A 22,855-nucleotide genomic window follows, 5' to 3' on the forward strand; every position below is an offset into this window, starting at 1 on the left:
AATAGCCGAGCACAGGGAAGGCTGCACCCATCACGAAGTACGAGTTAATGAGCAAAAGCCCCAGCCTAGATTTAGAGCATTAGGGCCCCCCAGAATGATGGCCATCCCATTTAAACTGCCAGATGCCCACAAGCAGAACACCTAAATCTATCAGGATTTGGCTGATTAGTGTGGTCCTTGAGAGGCCCAGGAGAAGCTCTGGGGAGGGGCAACTGATAAGGGGGAGCCAGGAATGAAGAATCCCGTGATTCGTAATACGAGGAGCAAGAGGTGATGCCAACACATTTAGTTCCACAACACAACGGGGTGGCATGGTGGGGGTGCACACGTGTCTGGTATCAAGACAAGTGCCACATTATTCTGGAGGGCCAATTTGACCTCAGAGGTATCCACCGAGCTCATGGTAACAACCAGGTGCACTCCATGTGACTAGGCCCATGGGGAGGGCAACACTCTGAAAGGCTTTCCAATCAGGTAGCTGCAACCCAAGGTGATGGAGTAGGAGACCACGTTTTAGGAGGCAAGGATAGATTAGAGTGTGGCCAATCAGCCGAGGCACTATAGGGGGCTGGTAGTATGTATATAGGTGGTAGCCAATGAGCGGAGGGATGAAAGTTGTATACTGTGTGCATCACATGTCTGCTTTGAACTAACGGAAATCTCCAAGGCAGTTGGGTTCTTCGGCACTCTAGTCACGTTTTTCCTTTTTACATACAAAATACATCTTGTTTTCCTAGCAAAGAGGTGCACTGAGCTTTTTTCCTTAGAGGATTGTTTTTTCTTTGTCTGGTTGTCTGGAGGTCTGCCTTACAACTACTAGCCAAAATATATCCACAGAGTTGTGTGGGAGTAAGCAGGGGGCAGGCTTGTGTCAGTTTTCTATTTTTGATGGGAGCATTGTTACCCTCTATTTTTATTTTTGGGGAGTATTTACCTAATTTTAGAGAGTAAAAGTGGCTGATACACTCCTTATCGGTAGGGCTGGCTGGGCCTGTTGGGTCCTGGTACACATTCCTGTGTCTGAATGCCTGTTGATGGGCAGATGTTGTGTCTAGTGGCTATCCATCATTAGATAGCCACTGCCTGTCTGAATGGTGCAGATCCTTACAATTGGTGGGCTTGGGCATGCTGCCAGCCCAAACTTGGATAAAAGGAGGGTTTCTGCAGCCACTCGAGAGAGCATCATTGGAGCCCAGACCTCTACAAAAAAAGTGCAGCTGCTGACGACCCCCTTAAGCTGACCAGCATCGACTGCATACTGGCTGTGAATCAAAAATAAATCTCACTGTGACCTTATACTCGGTCTCAAGGCTTCTGTTGATCCCTTCACAGTTGTAACAGAGATCAAAGTATGAAATCCTGATAGCTGTGAGGAGCCAGGAATGAGACACATACACAAGGGAGTCATGGTTTTGGTCAAGACATAAAAGGGGGTGGCAAACTGCCTCTGTCCCTGCTTTATGAGGTGTTTCCCTACCTAAAACCAAAACTAAGGGCCTGTCAAAATGTCCAAAGCAAAATTGTCCTGTGTCCAAAGCACTATTCTGGCCCTCGCATTCTAAAAAACTAAAATATAAGGTTAAAAGGGTAATGTCTTTGGCATTGAGTGGTTAAATAATGTTCAAAAAGGAAAACTCCAACATAAACGTTCCAGAGCTTTAGCAGACGCCAGAACTGTAGGTGACTCAGTCAGCCTAAAGGTCACTGGGAGATCATTGCACAAGGTGCCGGCAGCGACTGAGAAAGCTCACCCACCTACCCTGCACATGCAAACTTTGGGAACAACAAGACTGGCATTCCTGGAGCGGAGTGCTCGTCCTAGGATATCTGGCAAAAATGCATCATGGAGATACTCTGCCCTCTGGCGATAATACGCCGGGTGGATAAGGCACACAGATTTAAACTTTATCCTTTTTGCCACAAAGAGCCAAAGAAGGGATCGCAGCATGGGACTGATGTGTGAGCAATAGGGGGTAGCAGTGGCAACCTGTGCGGCAAGGTTCTGTACCAGCTGCAACCGGTGGATCAACCCCATAGGCTGCATCAAAAACAAGGCATTGCAGTAGTCCAGCCGGCTAGTAACTAGCAAAGCGAATACCAAAGGGCGAAGATGGATAGGCAATAACGGCAACACCCTCTGAAGAACCTTAAGCTGGAAATGCCCTGTTTTGCAGACTGCATTTACCTGGGGTGCCATTGACAGTGAAGAAGAGAGATAGACTCCCAGGTTCTTGACCATAGTCACAAGAGTAGGTGAAACACCCAGTGCAGATGGCCAGAAGGAAGAATTCCAGAACGCTGAGACAGAAGAGGAACCAACCACCAGTACCTCAGTCTTATTCCCGTTAAGTGAGAGTCAGTTGTCACTCATCCAGCCCCTCATGGCCACAAGGCAGTCATTCAGATGGGACTACACCGAAGCCCGGTCAAGAAGGACTCGAATCTTGGTGTCGTCAGCATATGAGTAACACCACCTGCCAGGGCTTTATCTATGTATTCTCCAACAAGAAAGGGTGTGCTTCTTCCCCTGTATCTTATTCATTTTAAGAATACTCGCAACCTTTCACTACTCATTTAGTATTCGAAGTTTCATCACATATTCTATTTCTTAGTTACAGGGCTGTATTGTTGCCCTTCTTGCTGTTTCCAGTTTCGTAGATTAGTATGCTGGTGTCCCAACCCTTGCTTCACGGGTACGCCGGTTGCCTGGCTTCTACCAGCGTTTCTACATTCTCTCCCAGTGTCCCAACCCTGGGATATTGGGTTCACTGGTTGTATGGCACTCGACTGGCTTCGTGGGTCTTTCTGGATGTTGTCTTCGTCCAATGGGCCTCTCCATGATGGTGCTTCCCACCAGCTTCAGAGTGTCAACGGTGTGCCCCAGTCAGAGATGCTGGTACTTCCTAACCGCTTTGGCTCCCTGCAGTTTTCCACCTGAAGGGCAGACCTCGGAGCGCTCGGATTGCTCCCTTCAGCTTCCCACCGGACCGCCACTTCGCTGCTGCTCGCCTGTACACTCCAGCAGTGTCTATACGACTCCCTGCTCTCTCAGTCCGAATCAGGAGAATATTTCTCCTGCATGCGCCTCTCTTCTCTCTCAGCTATCCGGCATTTAAACTCCCCGGTCTGTTGTACTAATTTCCAACGACTAGACCGTTGAGTTGGTTTGCCGGCTCGGGATACCTTTCTTCCTCCTTCCCTCTTCTTCGTCTCAATAATTTTTTGCATATAGGAATGACAGTTCTTGATAAATTGCATATTAAGTCTTGTCAAATGTTCTTGGTGATTCTGAAGGGTACGTTAGTTCTAAATGTTCTAAGTAGAGTCTGAAGAGTGTTTTTTATGAATTTTAAGAGCAAGTCAAACTTTGATGGGTTGTATACAGATCTTATGAAAAGGTTTTCAAAACCCTTTCTAGGCGGATGAGGGGAGGTATAATAATATGCCATTAAGGCTTTCAGCATGGATGGCCTATCCTCAAGAGAGGAAGGGGAATGCCATGCCTTGTCCGATTGGTGCCCCGCTACTCCCCCAGAGGTTGTCTCCCCCATGAGGTCTGGCGTGTTGGTGCGGTCACCAGAACACCGCGGGGTCCCCACTAGCCTTGGGTAGACTCACCGGCTTGCTGTAGAGTCTCCATTTGAGTTCGCACTTGACAGCTTTCGCACTCGACAGCGTTCACCTCTGCTGTTGATCTGGGGCTGGCTTGACCGGTTTGACTTCCTGTTGATCATTTCTTTGCTTTTTGTCTCGCTGTTTTGAGCCGCCCCTGCGGAACACGGTACTGCTTCTTCTGATTCAACGGTGTAATCTTTACGCATCCTCGCCGGCCTGCTCATGTCAGTACCCCAATAGCTTGTAGAGTTACAATAGAACATGTGGGTATGGGAAGGAGTGCCTTGTGATTGAGGTATGGACTGTGTGATGGTAAAGGGATGTTGTGGCCCAGAATGTGCATCCCCTCCCCAAGGCAGGGTGGCTCCTCGCCTGGAAGGTCCTCCTGCGTTTTACCACCTCTAGAGGGAATATTGGTTAATGGCTTCACCACTCTAGCAAGGAGAGGGCTCCTCCGTGGGGAGAAGTGACGACATTTGAAGAATCATCACATTGCACAATGCTCAAGGTGTATACATAACAAATTAGCATTTGGGTGCTGTAGCCAATCAGCTTGCTCAGATTGCAGGCTGAATCCCAAAATACAAACCAGTGTTCCGAGCAAGCTCGTAGTTGCGAGCACCAGCCCCCACCATCTTGCCCCCATCTCCCTTTCCTTCCGGTCTCCACTCCCTCCACAGACCCATCCCCAGCCCACTTACCTATTTCCTTCGGTGTTGGTGCGCATGGAGCCCTGCCTTCAATTTCCACGGCGGCCATGTTAGGTAAGTATTTGTTTGCATGAACAAGACGCCACAAGCGTGCATTCCGTTCATTCAAACCAATTGATTGCTATTAGCAACACTGATTAAATAATAGCGCTAATAGCAATAACACCATGACCAGATGGCTGGTAACGACACTGGGTCCCATCGTTAAGGCCCTTGCAATAACTTGGGCCCTGGGCCGTTACAACTCGATCCAGACTGCCGGCTCAGTGTTATTGCTTTAGCGAGGCATGGAATGCAGATTTTAAAGTGGTCAGAGCGTCCATTCCAAGGTTGCTGAACTGGATAGAAATCTAGAAGCTATGAGAAGAACAAAGGAGAAGGGCAGAATAACAAGTTACTTACCCATGGTAATGTTCTTCGACTGGATGTTCCTCCCACGTATTCCTTATCTTTGATATTTCCAATATCCAGCATGCTGCCTTGGAAAATGTTTGTAGGCAGGGGATGCTGTGGGTCGGTGCTTGTCAACGCGATGTTCCTCAGGGCCTCCGTCTCGATGTCGATGTCACTGCAGGTATATGTAGCATGTGCACCGCCCGTTAACCTCAGTTCCGTTTTGACGAGTGGAGCTTTACCTTGCATTTGACGTTTACTCCCCCTTACAGAGAGTAGACTGCAACCGCAAGTGACATTCTACTGCAGGGTAGATTGTGAGGGGCGATATGGAATACGTGGGAGGAACAGCCAGTCGAAAGAAAGTTACCATGGGTAAGTAACTTGTTCTTCGAATGGATTGTGTCCTCCCACATATTCCTTACCTTTGATACACTCCCAAAGCAGTTTACATAATTTGGAGGAGGGAGTAGAAATTAATGTGGCTATTTATGCACAGAGTGCCACACTGCTTTTGCAAAAGCAGAATCTTGGCCTGTGGAGGAGTCCAAACTGTAGTATTTAGTAAAGGTGAGCACAGACGACCATGTGGCAGCTGCACATATATCCTTTAACGGAACTCCCCTCTGCAAGGCAGACAAAGATGCAACACCCCTGGTCGAATGAGCTCTTGGATGTTCTGGAGGGTCTTTGCCTGCCAGTCTGTAACACTCCGATATAGTTAATATAATCCATCTGGAGATAGTTTGCTTGGTGATGGCCAGTCCCAATTTGTGACCTGAATAGCCCACGAATAACTGGTCATTCTGTCGCAATTTTGCCAATCTGGAGATGTAAAAGCTCAGCGCACATCTAGGGTCAAGTCTGTGAAGTCTTCCTTCCTCCTTCCCTGGAAGTGGTGGAGGATAAAAAGATGATAATGTTATCTTTTGAGAAACTCAAACAATTTTGGGGAGAAAAGAAGGCTTCACCTTAAGTACCACTCTGTCTTTATGAAAGACAGTATGAGCAGGCTTGCAGGATAGAGCCTGTAGCTCACTCACCCTTAGGGCTGATGTAATTGCCACTAAGAATACAGTTTTCAGAGTTAGAAGTCTTAATGGACAAGAATGTAGTGGTTTGAAAGGAGCTCCCATCAAGTACTTTAGCACCAAGTTGAGATCCCATAGTGGGACTTGAAACTGGGTCGGAGAGTAACCATAAGTTAGTCCCTTTAAAAATGGTACTACTAGAGAATTTTAAAGTAGGAGACTTCCTCTGAAGTGCGCTTAAAAATAGAAAGCGTTGCAAGGTATCCGTTGATGGTACCAATCTGGAGCCCCGGATTGGCTAGATGCAATAGAAAGGATAACACCATAGGTGTGTTACATGAGAAAGGGTCAACATTCTTATCTCTACACCAGCTTCAGAACTTATTCCAGCGGCAACGGTATAAAGATTTGGTTGCAGGCCTTCTGGCCGAAAGCAAAACCTCCATTACCTTGTCTGGGAGGTCCCAATCCTTGTATCTCAGTCTCTCAGAAACCATGCGTGAAGGATGAGAGTCCTGATATCCAGATGGACAACCCGACCCTCCTCTCGCGAGAGAAGGTCCTCTCTTTGTGGAAGATGAATCGGAGGGCAGATGGACGTCCAGAAGGTCTAGGTACCATGTCCTCCTGGCTCAGTCTGGGGCAATTAGGATCATGGATTTCGTGAACCTTCTCAGCCTCATGATTACGTGAGGAATCACGGGAACTGGAGGAAACACGTCCAGTAGTGGAAATTCCCAGTCCACCACGAACACGTCTCCTAGAGCACCTCTTGGGGGAAATTCATTGAGCAGTACAATTCGCGCTTCATGTTCGTTGCGAACAGATCCACTTGAGGGGTTCCCCAAAGGGTGAAGATCTCCTGAAGGACTTCCTGAGCTAGTTCCCACTCATGGGAGACTGTGCTCTGCCTGCACAGAGCGTCCGCCGTCGTGTTCTTCTCTCTGGCTAGGTGACCTGCCGACAGAGAGATTCCTTCTTGTATTGCCCAGAACCAGAGCTGCATTGCCTTTCTGCACAGTGGTAGTGACCCTACACCTCTTCACTTGTTGAAGTACTAAATGGCCACTGTATTTTCAGTCATTATCAAGATATTCTTTCTCTGTACAGTGTGCAGAAAGGCCTTCAGCGCTAGTCTGATTGTCCTCAGCTCTAAAAGTTTGATATGTAGTTTGTACTCTGATGGAGATCAACAACCACTGATGATCAATTTGTTGGTATGGGGCGCCCCACCGCAGGAGTGAGGCGTCTGTGACTACTGTTATCTCCGGCTATGGTTGCCAAAAAGGTTCTCCTTTCAAGATGTTCTCCCGACAGACCCACCATTGAAGGTCCAGGTGGAGTTTGTCTTATTGCAACTCCAAGGGATTTGGCTACCGCATTGGAAGTCTGTAGCTTCTCCAAACTCTCATCAGCTTTATTTCCAAATAAATGCATGCCGTCAAAGGGCATGCTGAGAAGCCTGGATTTTACTTCTGGGGCCTATCCTGACTTTTGCAAACCAAGCAAATGTTCGAATCACTGTACTAGACGCCATGGCTCTGCTGATACGGTCAACGGAGTCGAGACCATTCTGGAGGGATTTGCACATAGCATTTTTCCCATCCTTTACAATCTTAAGGAAACCGTCTTGTTCCTCCCTCTCAGGGATATGGTCAGCCGCCAAAGAAATGCACTCCCAAAGTGTGTGGGTAAATCTCGCTAGTGTACACGTAGCATTGACAGATTTTAAAGCCATACTGCCGGCCGGGAAAACCTTCTTGGCCATGGCGTCATAACGTTTATCATCTTTACCCTGCGGTATCGTAGGATAGGCATTTTGTCTACCTGAGGACGTGGTTGTTTGCACTACCAGACTTTCTGGTGTAGGGTGCTCAGAGAGGTAAAAAGGGTCAGAACTAGAGGCTCTGTATTTGGCTGTTAGTTCTTTTATTCACATCTGGAATAACCTCTGGTGTTTCCCAATTGGAAGCCACTCTCCTTTGGAAAGCCTGATGGAAAGGGACAATTGGGTCCTCTGTGGTCCTTTGTCTAATATATCTGTGAGATAGTCCTGTTCACAAACAGGCGTGGGTATCGACCATCCCATATATTCCATGACCCTTGTCTGTAGTTGTCTGTATGTTACCTCTGCATGGTCTCCAGTGTCTGCCTTTCCAAAATCAATCTCAGGAGAGGTATCAATACCACTACCTTCATGAAGACATTCTTGTAAATTCTTCATGCAAGAGTCTTCGGATATAAATTCATCAGGCACTGATGGTGTCCCATATTGTAACCCAAAGGGTCTTTCTTCCTCAGAGGACTCCTCTGCGTCTTCATAAATTGAAGAGAGTGATTTAAAGTAATCTGCTCGTGGTAGAGGTGTATACGTTTTTTCAAATGAAGTAGGCATTATGGTAGTCATCACAGGAGCCGAAAACGTTGAAATTGTCGACATTGATGGCCTCGAAAATGGCGTTGATGGCTTTGATGGTTTCGACGATAGCGTTGATGGATTTCGTAGATTGTGTCGAAGGGATTGACACATGTGGCGCCGTGGAGGTCGACACTCGAGGTGTCAATGGCTTCTCCATCGGTATTGGCATCGAAGGCATTGATAATGCACTTTTCGATTCTGTAATAGAGGTTTCCTTCAACGTTGATGACTCAATTTTTTTGTCTTTGAGGAGACTTTCTCTCAACTCGACAGATAATATCGCTCTCGGGGAGACTCGGCGGCTGGGTACGAAGACGCACAGCTCTTGTGCTTTCAAGGTCTTTTGGCTGGAGCATCGGCTCTGGGTGTTGTCGACGGGGGCAGGGCCGCGTTCTCAAACACTTTTAGCATACAGATCCTAAACTACTCCCACTGTGCTGGTGTACTAGATGTAGAAGGACAAACGACACGTTCAGGTGAACTGGACGACAAGGTAGATGGCAACCTATGGCACCTCTTTTTTCCATGCCTCGAAGTCGAGGAGTGGTGCGAACCACTTCTCGAACAGGAACGTTGAGACCTCTTTCGACGAGGAGAAGTTTTTCTTGATTTGTCTTGACTCGTCTGATGTCTTTCGTTTAGATGGAGTAGAGGGCGATTTTTTAGGCTTACCTGTTGCCAACTTCCCTCTACGCCTTCTCAAGGCTTTGGACGTCATCGACAGGCAGTCCTCGCACTCCGAACATGGATGATTTGATCCTAAACACCACCGGTAGATCCTGTGCGGGTCCGTCACGGACATGTTTGCACCGCAGTCACGGCACTTCTTCAAGCCGGATCGAGGAGTGGACAATGCTGATGACGTAGCCATATCGCGTCGAAACTCGAAGTGATATGATGAATTTTCAAAGAAGATTTCGAAAGTATTCCTGTCAGGAACTAGGCATTACGCATCCAAAGCTGAGAATCGCGGAAAAACAGAACTGAGGCTAACGGGCGCTGCACGTGCTACATATACCTGCAGTGACATCGACTTCGAGCTGGATATTGAAAATATCAAAGATAAGGAATACGTGGGAGGGCACAATCCATTCGAATGCAGACTTCTACTGTGGTTACATTCTAGATTGCACACATTTTAACCGTCTAAAGAGAAGAAAACATGTACTCATTTAATGCATGGCATTATGAAGATTATTATTACAAATTATCTACTAAACTAATTCTGATCTTGAATTGTTCCACTTCAGTTTTGCATTATTTTTTAAAATGTACATTTGATTGTTTCTGTGCTGTAAATCAAGTAATTCTGCTGTTGTCTAAGCGGATTGCTCGGTTCCTGGAAGGGGACAATTAACTTGTACCAGCAACACCTGATTCCCCAAGTGCATATAAACAGATAGAAGATCCATAACCTACACACTGGATATATAAGTGGAAAAGACATGTAAAGCATGCCCTCCACACACAGGGATTTAACTTAACATGCATTGACACTAATAAAGAGTGTCACAAACCAAGTTAGGCAAGTTACTATTTTACTTTTTTTAACACAACTTGGTGGCTGCTGTACATTTTGTTAAAGCAGTGTGCATGATTTTCATTACAACCAGTTACAGCCGTCCCATGGTTCCCAGAAAGATTCTGCAGCATCAATAATACTCACCTTTATGATCATAAATGTACACAAGTATTGGCTGACTTTGTCCAAAAGCACAAAATGCTACCATGTGTTCATGAGGGTGAAAGTCAACATCTCGAAGCGTTGATGTATAGCAAAGGTCTGAATACTTTGCTACCTGGTCCCCTGAAAAAGAATTAACAAGTTACTACACTTTAATAATACTCTTTGATTAATACAATATATCTCTCACAAAATTCTCATCTTAAGAAACGGCTCCAGGAGCAGATTGAACTTGGAAGCTTTTAAAAGCTTCCATTGACACTAGAGAGACTCTGCACTGTGTCAACTTCACTAAAAGAAACATCACAGGTACATAGACGCTGTGCTCTTTCAGCACCCTTTCGTAGTTCCATGCATTTTCATCTGCACCACACAACCCAAGGAAATATAGAATTGCTAGACATCACAAATAAACAAGTTAGGAGTACTCTAACCCTAGATGGGAGGGAGAGCCGGACAATGAGGAATCTGTGAGAAAAATACCAAATCCACCAGAAGGAACATTATGGAAGGTAATCAACTAGTTCTTAAAATGAATACATTCTTCTCATAAATGCCTCATCTTTAGAAATATTCCCAAACAGTAGTTAAGAGATTGGGCCAGATTTTGAGGGCACAGTATCCTAAATATGTCAACAACCAACTCAATATTAAACTTTATTTTATCAGAGATTCTCCTTGAACAATCAATTATGTATGCCATTTAGAAAAACGCCTAATCTAAACCTAAATCTAAGATGGGAACAAGCATCAAGCATCTAATGAAAAATAAAGCAGTCCTAGTGGTGTTGTGTCAAATCAAAATGCCTATACTATGAAAGCTATTGCCAAACCTCACAACTAATACAAAAAGGGGTGTGGGATAGTTCAAGAAAAAGAAAAGAAAAGAAAAAGAAGAATTGTTCTCAAATACTATGTCAGGATCCGCTAGCTTGGGTCTCCCTTCCCCGCGTTTTGGACACTGGGTAAGATGGGATCTTGGAGCACAGTACGGTCTTGGGCCTCTCCAGCACGAGACGACAGTTCCAATGGCTCTTTTTAGGACCGTCGCTGGCCAAGTCTCATTTCCTTAGAAAGGCTCTTGCCTTCGGGCCCGATAGGTTCAAACAACAAAACCAAAAGTTCTTTTAACAAATGAAAAGTTTATTCCCAAAGTTCACTGGATGAGGAGTTCGCACCTGCTCCCCGCCCCATTTTGTGGGTGTTGACCCTCCTCAATCACTTATCACAGTTTAATGTAGGGTAATGACTTCACCCCTGGGTCCCATTCGTCTGGGCGCTGACCCTTCACATTTCGCATCTCAAAATATATCATATCAATCAACTTTGGGTGACAGCTTCAGCCCTGGATCTCCCTCGATCAGGCACAGACCCCTCTTGCTTTTTTACCTTTTCGGGTGACGGCTTCACCCCTGGATCTCCCTCGGTCATTGTTCGGACCCCTGAAGGCAGGTCCCTTTTTACACACCCGCCAGAATAAAGACAAACCACTAGGGAAAAAGGCCCGGAGATAGCGTTGCAAAGATAACAAGGTTTAATAGTACAGAATACAAATATCAGCAAAGGACTCTGCTGCTCGAGAGCGCTCTGACTCGTCCTGCTACAAACAAGGGCTTAAAAGCCTGAAAAATGTCATTACATACAGTACTAATTGGTGCCATTGATTGGAGGCACCCTACACATGGGCCTGCTCTAAAGGGGATGCCAGGCTGTAATTGGTTGGTCCTTTCCCGTCGATCAGGATCCACGTGGGTCAGCTGGGCTCATCCTCGCAGTGAAGGTCAGGGCACACATATAGTACATTGTTTCTTTCTAAACTAAACATGCTAAGCCTGGTTACTATATAATTGTGGCAGGCACCTGGGTGGCACAGGAAATGGTGCCAGGGTGAAGGGAGGATAAAATACAATTACGCTGACCCACACATTCAGGACTTTGTTGATACCGCAGTTCCCGCACTCAAGGTCTCCACCCAGGGTTTTGATCTTTAATTTATCCCTATCTGTACCTCGTGTTACAAGAGATGTGTGTTCATGCTTGAGGAAATACAGCCACGCATGCTTAGATCTTCTGTGGACACTTGATTTGTGTTGGAACAGGGGTGTCATCTGCTTATCGGGGAAGGCAAAGGTGTGATGGAAGGGTCAGCGGTGTGGGGCTGGCTCCGGACTGGATGGGGGTTAGAGGCTTACTGGCAGTTTAGTGGAAAAGAATGGGAGCAGTGTGGAGCCTGTTGCTGTCTCACGCTCTTGCAGGAACATTCCTTTGGTAGATACTAAATATTCACAAACACTGGAGGTATGAGGGGGAAGTGAACATCTGTGGGAACGGGGCTCTGCAGAGCCATTCTGTTTTAATGAGATTGGGCCTAGTGAGCTGGGTTGGTGAACAGCGTAATCATACAAGCTCCTACTGTTTTGGGCCTAATACACAATGAAGTAGTGTGCTCTGTGTTTTCTAGTGCTGTGCATTCATTGTAGGCACTACAGTGCCTCTGCATGGTGTGCTACAGTGCGGATTACTCCCCCCCCTTATACACTACACCACACCTCATAGGGTGTTTGCCTTATCTGAAAGTGCCTAGCGGGTGAGATAGGCTCATTTCCATCCCAACATCCCTCTTGCCTTTTTATCTTCTCGGGTGATGGCTTCTCCGCTGGATCTCGCTCGGTCGGGCTCGGACCCCTCTTGACTTTTGCGGGATTCAATTCCCTTGCTTTGACATTGCCCGTAGATCAATGTCTTTCGATTGTACAGGGGGAATTAGCTTGACCCTCTGTATGACCACTTTGACCTATTTTGCCGGCCCTCGTACGGCTTTCTGGTATCTGTAGTTTCTCTCATATGGGGCTCAACCAGAGTCTCCTGAGTTAGCACCCACGTGGTGCCGGTTTCCCTGTGCCACTGGTCTCTCCTTCACATTTTCCACAGTTCATTCAAAGTTCATCAGCTTTAATTCAAAAACATGCCACTTTGCGATTTCTACTCAACACAGCCCGGTTCTCATCAATTCTGCCCTCCACTCATCGGCTGTGATGAACCGCTTGGCTATTGGCTGCTCTGAGTAAAGGCCGGTACCATGGGCACGGGAGCTTCCCTCGCTCCTGCTTATCAGCATAGGCTTGCCCCGTGTACCGTTGACATCTGCTGTAGGACACTTGTGCTATTGTTCGCGGTCTCTTCCTGGAAGGCTCTGCGGGTCTGGGACAAAAAAGGGAAGGACCGTCTCTGCTCGTGATTCCTGCCGCATTTCTCCTTCTCTTGAACTGCCGCATGGTAGCCGTCTCGTAGTGCTGTCTGCCGTGCTAGCCTTGCTCGTACTGTGCTCTTTGGGTCCACCTTTTATCCCTATGGGGAAAGGAAAGGGCCGTCAGAAATGTGTGTGATTCAGGTTAATTGCCTGACTTTGCCTGACACTGGGGTTGGGATGTGTCAAGTAAACGGTTCTGGGATTAGTCCGTTGTCTATTGTGGTGTGAATGAATGTTTGTGTCGGAAAAGGGGAGAGGTAGAATTTCCAGATGTCTTACCGGGGCAGAAGGGAAATAGGAGTTAGATGGAAAAAAGACCTTTGTATTAGGGCTTGTGGGTATCTCGGAAGGGTAAGTTACATTTGACTGGGAGTTTAGAAATTGGTATTTAGAGGAAGAGATGTTGGGGTTTGTGAGGTACGTGAAATGAACACAGGGGGATTCTGGGATGGGTAGTGTGTTGTCAGGGCAAATGGAGTGTTCGTAAAAGAATAATCAAAAGGATTTGGAGAAGAATGGTTGAGAGTTTTCAGGTAGGAAGTTGGAAAGCAGAGTTTCTGGGAGATGTGATTTTCCAATTTAATAGGGTTCATGCTCCTACAGAATTTACCAGATGGAGGGGGTGGTTGGTAGATTCTGATACGGGAGACTTTATGGGAGAAAGGGGGCCAGATGTAGTACATCCCACAAAGATCTCCGGGACCTCACCCTCCACGTCTTCTTCGTCTGTAACATACCACATCTCACCTGGGGCATTCTCCCAAGCACAACCTCTGGTTCCCCTACCCAGGTTATCCTGCCCCACTGGTCCAACTCCAGGATCTGGATCCAACAGCGATGGCTGTGTCCTGGCCACCTGAATAAGAAATTCTCATTATTTTACAGGGAAGAATACCCTCAGGTTTCTCACACCCCTACTCGTCCAGAATCATCAAGGACAATACTGGCTCTCTTGCCCCACACTTGCTGATTTCTGCAACAACTCATTCGCCGCTGGTTCTTTCCCCTCCTCCCTCAAGCACTTCCTTGTGTGCCCAATCCTAAAAAAACCTAGAGCTGACCCTACCTGTCCCTCCAACTACCGCCCTATTTCAACCACCCCCTTCTTGGGGAAACTGATGGAGAAGCTGGCCTTGCCCCAACTTAACTCGCACACTGAACTTGGTGGTCTTCACGATTATCAATCTGGATTACGAGCATCTAGGAGGCACGGAAACTGCTCTTCTGAACACCCGTGAAGAACTGGTTGCATCCCTGGACTCCAACTCCCCTGCTGTCCTCATCCTATTTGATCTCTCATCTACATTTGACACTGTCAACCATTCCATCCTCATACACAGGCTCCACGATATCCTTGGCATCTGGGAACGGGCACTGGAATGGCTGACCTCCTTTCTAACTGACCACTCTTCCCAAGTCATCTTGGGCACCTTATCCTCTTCTACTTCCTTCTCCACCTGTGGTGTCCCCCAAGGATCTATCCTCTCCCCTTAACATCTATATTGCTCAGCTGGCACTCATCTCCTACATCTCCCCAAACTTCCAGTGTTATGCAGACGACAACTCATTTTCAGACTTCCTGCTGACTCACTCACACCTTCCTTCATCCCTGACTGCTTATCTGCCTGCCAGGCCTGATGCACATCCAAAGATCTCTGCCTCAATGCCAGCAAAACTAAGATCCTACGATTGGGACCCCTGCTCCTTCCTTCTTCCCTTCTCTCTGGCATCCCTCTATGGGCTCTCTCCCTGCTCCTTCATCTGAAGTCATCTTCAATTCCTCTCTCTCTCCTTCCTCCCTCACACACAGGACGTTGCCAAGAAGTCCCACTTTCAACTCTTCCTTCTCAAAGCAATTCTCCTTTTCCTCACTTTCCCCCAGAAGCTCAATGTTACCCGAACACTGGTTCTTTCTAGGCTTGACTATTACAATAGCCTCCTCCTGAATCTACCTTCCTCCACTCCGCAACCCCTTCAGTTAATTCAAAGTAGAGCAGCAAGACTTATAAGCATTAAGCCCAAGGATCATATCTCTCCTGCCCTACAAAATCTCCACTGGCTCCCGGTTGCTGCACAGATCAAATTCAAATCCCTCTGCATCATCCACAAGGCTCTCTGGGGCCGGGAACCACTCTATCTGCAACTACTCTCTCTTTCAAAATACTCTCCTTCTAGCCCCTCTTCGTTCCTCTGGCACCCTCTCTGTGTGTGTAAAGCGTTTTACTAAACAGAGAGCAGGAGGTCGTTTGCTTTCCTCAGCTGGATCCCTCCTATAGAACAGCCTCCCCCTCCCTCTGCATCTTGAGCAGGACCTTCTTAAGTTCTGAAAGCAACTCAAGACTTTCCTCTTATTTTCCTCCTTCCCTTCTTCCCTCCTCTGCTAATCTCTCAGTCGCTGTGATTGGTGTCTCTGACCCTTATGCATCCTGTGGGCCCCTGACCCAGCTTCTATCTACCTATAGTATTTGCCTCAGCACACCCTCTGCACCGGACACTTGCACTTCTCGACCCAACGTGGCTAGCCGCATAGCACTTACCATACCTTGCACTTTATCTGTGGCTTACCCTTGAGCACGAACACCCCAGCACTTAGCCCATTGCCCTCTCCCTTTGCTGCACTTGCACGTTCTGAATACTCACACGGCATAGTAGGTTTGGTCGCCCTTTTCCCTCATTGTACGTTTATTTAATTGTATTGCAATTCCCATGTCTCTCCCTGTTTCCCTGTGGGCGCTTTGAAACAATTACTGTATAAGTGCCTAACAAGCAAACAATAAACTAAACTAAACTTTGTGGTGAATCGAGGCACTGCGATCCACACAAGAGCCTTACCCAGAACTGCCTGGCGGTGGTAGTGATGCTACGCGCTAGAGCGCGGATGGCGGCAGCAGTGGTGCAGCACATGACATGTGGAGGAACAGCTGGACACTCAGCCCTTGGCGTGCCCATGCTGGAACAGCGTGAGCCGGGATGGCGGCATTCTCTGCTCTGAGGGATGGAAGTCAATGAGAAAAGACGACAGAGACACACTGCAGGACCTCATAGGAAAGGCCCTAGTCTTTTCCTTCGACAGCGCCAGAAAAAGTCACATATGTTTGGAACTCCATAGAGTCTATGGGAGGACCCGGGTTAAAATCACCATAGAAAAACCTGGGGAAATGTAAGAGGTACTTAAATTAATAAAATACAAACCTGACCCCCATGGATCGAACACAACATTTAAAAGGAGCCCAGAATAAAACAAAAATACAAAACGAAATTAAGTGAATCTACAATTGAAGTAATAGAAGCCCAACTGGCCAATTGAAAAAGAGCATAAACACAGGAGTGCCAGAGTGGAAACACCCTGCCAGTCAATCCTGTAAAAAGGGCTTTCCACTAATCAACAGCCAACAGGATGAGGAGGCGTCTGGCTATTAAAGCAGAGCCAGCTCATTCTAAACTTGTCTCAGTCAGGGAGGAGCTGTATACTGAAGGAGGAGTTGCCTGGACTACCCTGGAGCACTGGAAGTACCCCTATAGCCCACCTAATCCAAAAGGGTGGAAGCGCTAACCTATCTGAGAAGCATATGAAGAGGTTAAGGATACTAACTGACCTAAGAGGAAGAAGGAGAGTATTCCTGCAGCCCACCTAAAGCAAAAGGGTAGAAGCGCTGACTTGCTTAAGAAACCAGAGAAGAGGCTGAGGAAACTGACTAAACCAGGGGGATGAAGAAGAGTACCCCTGCAGCCAGAAAGGTGAAAGAACTGACCCCCCCCCCGAGAAGCCTTCTGCCAGGACAGAAGCAGGACCCTGAGAGGAAGGGGGTGTAAAAGCAAAGATCCCCTTGAAGAGGAGAAATGGCAGCAATCCAGGTCCCCTGATTGTTAGGGGCAAACAAGAGAGAAGGAATGTAATGCAGTGTCATGATTCCTGCCCCTCATGTCCCCAGCCCTCCAAGATGTCAGGCTGGAGTCAGGCCACAATCACCTACATGGCCCTCGAGGGCCTCTCCATCCCTCCAAAGACCCACTTGGAGTCAGACTTGGCGCTTGTGGCACCAGACTCACTCACTCCCATAGGATAACATTGGGGATTGGACTTGTAGTGCATTGATGGGGACAAGGTGGATGCCCCCACATATTTCGGTTTCCAGAACTGCATGTGCAGTCTAGTCTTTTGGGTGTGATTTAGCCCAGAGACACCTGGGATACCCAAAGACTATTTAAGCCACGCCCAGGCTGAGAAACATGCTTTGTGTTTTCTGCACCTGCAGCGTGACACTCACCGTGTTCGGATCGGTCTCCAGTAGGCCTGCATCTTTCTTCTGCGCTCAGCTCCTGCAAGAACAAGAATACCATTAGGAACAGCCTTACCTTGCGGCGCTTCTGCCCATCATTCATCGCTTCTTCTGTTCTGTGGGCATCATCGGCGGTGTCATTCCAATCCCGGCACGCCGCTTCCTAAGGAAAAGGGAAAAGAACAGATAAAAGGCATTAGTAAGCATTCAGCAAATCTTTGCTCATTTTTAAATACTGTACGAGCTTCAAACGCTTACCTGAATCCCAGCCACTCTGGGGTAACTCTGTATCCGGAACTTCTCATCCATCTGCAAGAGGGAAAAGACACTCCAGGTTAGCGTGGAAACATCTAGAGGCGCCGCATACCATGCTTACTCACCGCATTTCTTCTTCATAACCGGCATCCACGCTGAAAACGTTGTGGCACCTAAAAGGCACACAAAAAGAACTCAGTTCAATACAAATTCGAAAGAGTCGCATCGCGCTCTCACTCACTTTCAGCGCTACTCATCTCAGCAGCACATCGCCATCCCCGGACGCCGGCCAACATCTAAGGAAGGAAAGGAACGAGTTAGAGAACTTTTCAAAAGACTCATTATACTTACCTGTCGGACTCTTGCCAGTGAACTAACTAGGCAGCAACGAGGCCGCATCAATTAACGCGCCCCTGCGCTGAAAGCAGGACGGAGACCACACTTTCCAAGAAAACAAAGCCCAGTCTCCAGTCGAGTAGACTCCAGGGAAGGGTTTGAGGTCGTCCCCGTGGATACCAGGTGAGCGTTACATGCAGATAGACTCCTGAAGGAAAGGGGAGACCCGCTGAGAGAGAGAAAGCGAAACAAATCATCCATAAAACAGAGATGGAGAAACAACGCACATGATCCAGCTGATCCCTCGCCTAAAGGATCTTGCACCTAGAAGGCAACTACAGGCCCCAGTTTGATTGCTTTGCATAAGTGGCACCGATGTTTCTCCATCTGTGGATACCATAAGAGATAATCTCTTTTGAATTGTTGGACTTTTGTTATTTAGAGAAGGACTCTAAGTTTTCTACCCTCAATACTTTTCACCCAAGGGAAGGACTTTAGTTTATATTCTTCATTGCACCATTTGATAGCCATTCTGACACTTTCAAGGAACTTTTCATTCAGAAAACATTTATTTTAAGTTAAAGGATTAGTTGTGGCAGGCGAGTTTCCTTTAGGGGTTTTTGTACTTTGGAACACCTTTTTACTTCATAAGTGAAGTACAATTTCAGCTTGCATTATTCACACAGGGATGGACTTTGTGAAGGACTTAATGTTTGAACATTTTGCTTTATTCTTTTAAGTTTTGGTTACATCTGCTTAATAAAGTATTTTTTAAGAAGAACCAAAGTCTGAGACCCTTTTGTTTGCCATGTTGTCACACATGGTGTTAGAATTGGGATTTGCTAGGGCCGAAAGAGACCCTGCCACAAAAGGTTTGCTTACATTAGGGAACCCATTAAGACTGTGCCATCCAAAGTCCCCTTGGAAGTAAGGCCACCACCAAGTCATCAAACCCATCTAGGGCTCAGTTTCCAACCAAAGCATCCAGGCGCCTTCCCTTCCATGTAGAACCAATGTAAATGGAAACAGTTACACACTGCGTAGTACACAAGAATTTTGGGTCCCTGGCAGAGACCCGCTTCTGATCTCCACTGACCTTGAAGTGACTATACCACCCAACCACTGTGAGTTCCTTACTCCTCCAAACTGTCACAGGAAGAGAAAAGGGATTAGGATAGTGTTGGGACTCAACGCCCACTACCACACCAACCTGTCCCTACTGGCTCCAAATTTTTCTTTTCAACCAGTAAGGATTCAGAGAGGGGAAGTCCTTGGTTATCTCAACTATGATACTTCAACATTGACTCCTCTCCTGTGTACCACCCAAATGGAACTGGAACCACAGAGGATAACCAGCAAAGCAATCCAAGGGGCCACCTTGCACCCCTTTTCCACCCAGAGATAAGTTCTTGCATCAAACCACCTTCCCTGTTAAACGAGACCCATAATTCAGACCACCTTGGAGGAGAAGCATCTAGGGAATCTACGAAAGCCACAGAATGGGAGGTGGTACAGTGTCATATTGTACAAGTCCCAACCATACCAATGGAATATCTGGATTATGTAGAATTTGGTAAAGGAGGACCCCAACAAGTGGGAACACCAGACTTGTGTCTCTCCTGTGGAAAGGCAGGACGTATACCCATGTTTGCCCTGAAAACTATTTCTCACAAGAAGAGACCTTACCAAGAGAGTTTGAAACCAACAGTAAAGCCACTAAAAAGATCATCCAAACAAACCCATAGGAAAAGGAGCCCCCTGATATACCTGTCAAGACGTTCCTGGCAGCTCTAAGCACATCAGAGGAATTTACCCTTTCCCACATACAAGACCTTGGAAAGGTGAACACCCAAAGTATGAAAAATCGCCCTGACAAAAGGTCTAAGAAACGGTATAGGCCGATTTTACCGACAAAAAATGGTTGCAATGACCAAAAGTTCTAAAAATGCTACCACCAAAGGTTCGAACACCAAACGTTCGAACCTTTGGTGGTAGCATTGTAAAAAAAAAAGGAACGGGGCTGCGGGGGTGTCCTCCGCATCGCCCCGCTCACTATACTTTATGGTATAGTGAGAGGGAGCTGCGGGGGACACCCCCGCAGTCTTCCGTAAAAAAAAAAAAAAGAAATGTAAAGGACCCTGTGGCGCCGGTTCTGGATCACGGAAGTGAAAGGACCCTGTGGCACCAGTTCCTGATCACGGAAGTGAAAGGGAACTGGGGCTGCAGGATCTCAGCGTGAAGGTGAAGGTAAGTGGGGTTTGTTTATGTTGGAGATGTGGGTGGGGGTGTGCTGAGGGGGTCGGTGGAGGTGTGTTGTGTGTGTGTGAGAGTGTGAGTCTGTATGTGTGTCCGCATGAGAAAGGTGCAAACTTCTGGTAGTTCCCACCTTTCTCATGCAAACGTTTTGGCCGCGGTAGTTTCTGCCGTGCCCAAATCACTTAGATTCCTAAGAAACATCAGAAAAAAGGAGGGAAGTGTTGCTATACTGGAGGAAACACCCATTATTTCCCAGCAGCACCCTTCCAAACCACATTGTGGGCAACGCTGGACACGAGAAGCCTAGTTTCAGCCATCAAGCTGGAATTCCTACCAACATCCTGGTGGATGAAAAACACCAAAACGATCCCTGTGTCCTTGGGAAAAGAGGAAGGTATGATTCTAAAATCATCCCAATTCAGAGAAATGTACAATTGGAAAATTGAAGCGTCCATAATTCCTGGTCTAGCAGAAGATGTCCTGTATCTTCACCGCTGGGGATACACCAGCGTCCCGGAGATACACTAGCGTCCCGATAACATCAAGAGGGGAAGAGTTGAGATCTAGTCTATCAGAGTATTCTCCAATTTCCATATTTCGGGAATCACCATAGAAGTTGGGAAAGGAAGACCCAAAAAAAGATGGAAGTTACAGGACCATGAGCCAAGATCCCATACTATAGAATTGAAACTGCCTAGGAAAAATCAAGGAAGGAGCCAAAAGGAAACAGTGGGGGTATGTGGTGAATCGTGGTGCCTCGATCCACACAAGAGCCATACCCAGGAATCGCTTACATTTGAACATGTTGCTTTATTCTTTAAACCATGTTTTAGTTACACCTGCTTAATAAATTATTTTCTTTAAGAAGACCCAAAGTCTGAGACCCTTCTGTTCGCCGTGTCGTCACACATCAAAACTTGTTGTATAGAACTATGCCATTGAGTTATAGCCCACATTTTATGTGTATCCATTTATATTCCATAGGCTAAGATTATAAAACCCAAATACCGAACTGAGGTAACGTTGAACAGACACTTCTCTGGCTTGGTATTGAAGTGGTCTCTCGAACGTGGTTGGAAGGGGACTTCACGAAGACAAGAATGTCATCTAGTTGGACAATGACAGAAACAAACAGTAGTTCAGAGAATATCTTGTCTGCAAAATGTTGGAAGACTGCTAGGGCAATGGCTAACCCAAAGGGCATGACTCTGTATTTATACAGGGCAAAAGGTGTTCCTGAAGCAGTCTTTCCCTTTTCACCAGCCTTGATCCTAACAAGGAGGTACGCTTCGCAAGGATTCAATTTGGAGAAGATAGTAGCTCCACAAACAACTTCCATGACGCCAGAGATCAAGAGCCAGGGTTTTGTATCTTTGATTGTGATTTTGTTGAAAACCGTGTAGTCTAAATTCGCTGATGTCCTTAGGTATGAACAATAGAGGCCCCCTCTCCCCCGAGGCCCTTGGAAGGGATGATGAGAGCCTTCTCAGGCTCCGAGAAGATATGCATGTGCTCAAAAGGTACAGCAGTAGTTCCGCTTCTGCTGCTTCTGTGAATACATCCGAGAAATCAGCATAATCCTGTGGAACAGAGTGTACTAATGCCACTGCGGGTGGCCTTCAGATGACTATCTCTCGTCTCAGATTAGGGCTAGTCTCAAGGCACTCTCCAATTCAGTGTTCTGAACCTAGAGAGAGAGTCCCAGCCTTCCAGTTAATGCAAGGATTGAGCCATTTTAGCCATTGCATTTCTAGTATTACAGGAAAATGCACTGTCCTGATCAAGTCGAAGTATAAGGTTTCTACATGCTGACCTACCCTCATGTTTGCAACTGTTTGATTACAGGACCAGCACTCAATGGCTGTCCGTCCACCCCCTTGGCGGCCTGGATTAGTTCTTTAGGTCCTTTGGGTATGAGATTTTGGGTGACCCATTAGATGTCCACAAAGAGACCTGTGACTCCTAAGCCTATCAATGCAGGCAGGTCATACGAATGTCCTCCTGGAATCACGATTTGTATCCATAGTACCAAAAGTGACAAATTATATGATGATATGGCATTAACAACGCGCCTGTACACAAGTGTTTCTAGGCGCAACAAGACAAGTAGGGGAAACAAAGGTAGGACAAAACAACGATCTTACTAGGCCTTGTGTCATTCAGATTGCATAAGTGCAGGGAAAAGGAAAGGGGAGAAGTGCCGGGGAGTAGGGGGAAGAAGTGCATGTAGATCAATAAGTGCAGCCAGCAGGTGGCTCATAAAGGCAGTGAGAAGCGACTGCACAGTTGCAGGAAAAGACCCTTAAGTGCTGGGGAGCCCGGAGGCAGTGCAATGGCAACAGGACAAGCAGGAGCCTGAGCCCGAGTTCAGAGGGTATCTAGGTGGCCAGTGCATGGAACAGTCAGGTACATAAGCAGGGGAGAGGAAGAGAGAAAGCTGAAGCGAAAAAGAAGGTCTTGAGTTGCTTCCGGGACCAGGGGTGTTTCTGCTCAAGTTTGAGAGAGGCAAGGAGGCTGCTCCAGATGGAGGCCCCAGACAAGGAGAGAGATTTACCCCCAACTCTCTGCTTGAAGAAGCGTCTAACCCTCCAAGAGTTGGAGGTGGATGAGCGGAGAGCTCGAGAAA

The 22,855-nt window shown here is 47.0% G+C and overlaps 1 protein-coding gene across 1 annotated transcript in view; it reads right to left on the bottom strand.

Annotated features, from left to right (window-relative positions):
- Positions 1–22,855, bottom strand: part of AHI1 (Abelson helper integration site 1) — a 2,019,384-nt gene that overhangs the window by 864,978 nt on the left and 1,131,551 nt on the right. Inside the window, exon 17 of the mRNA XM_069606745.1 lies at positions 9,835–9,975. Within this exon, the coding sequence (XP_069462846.1) occupies positions 9,835–9,975 (141 nt within the window). The remainder of the gene's footprint in view (positions 1–9,834; positions 9,976–22,855) is intronic.

This window comes from Ambystoma mexicanum, chromosome 4p (assembly GCF_040938575.1).
Source record: "Ambystoma mexicanum isolate Mex_15411 chromosome 4p, UKY_AmexF1_1, whole genome shotgun sequence".
Classification (NCBI taxonomy): domain Eukaryota; kingdom Metazoa; phylum Chordata; class Amphibia; order Caudata; family Ambystomatidae; genus Ambystoma; species Ambystoma mexicanum.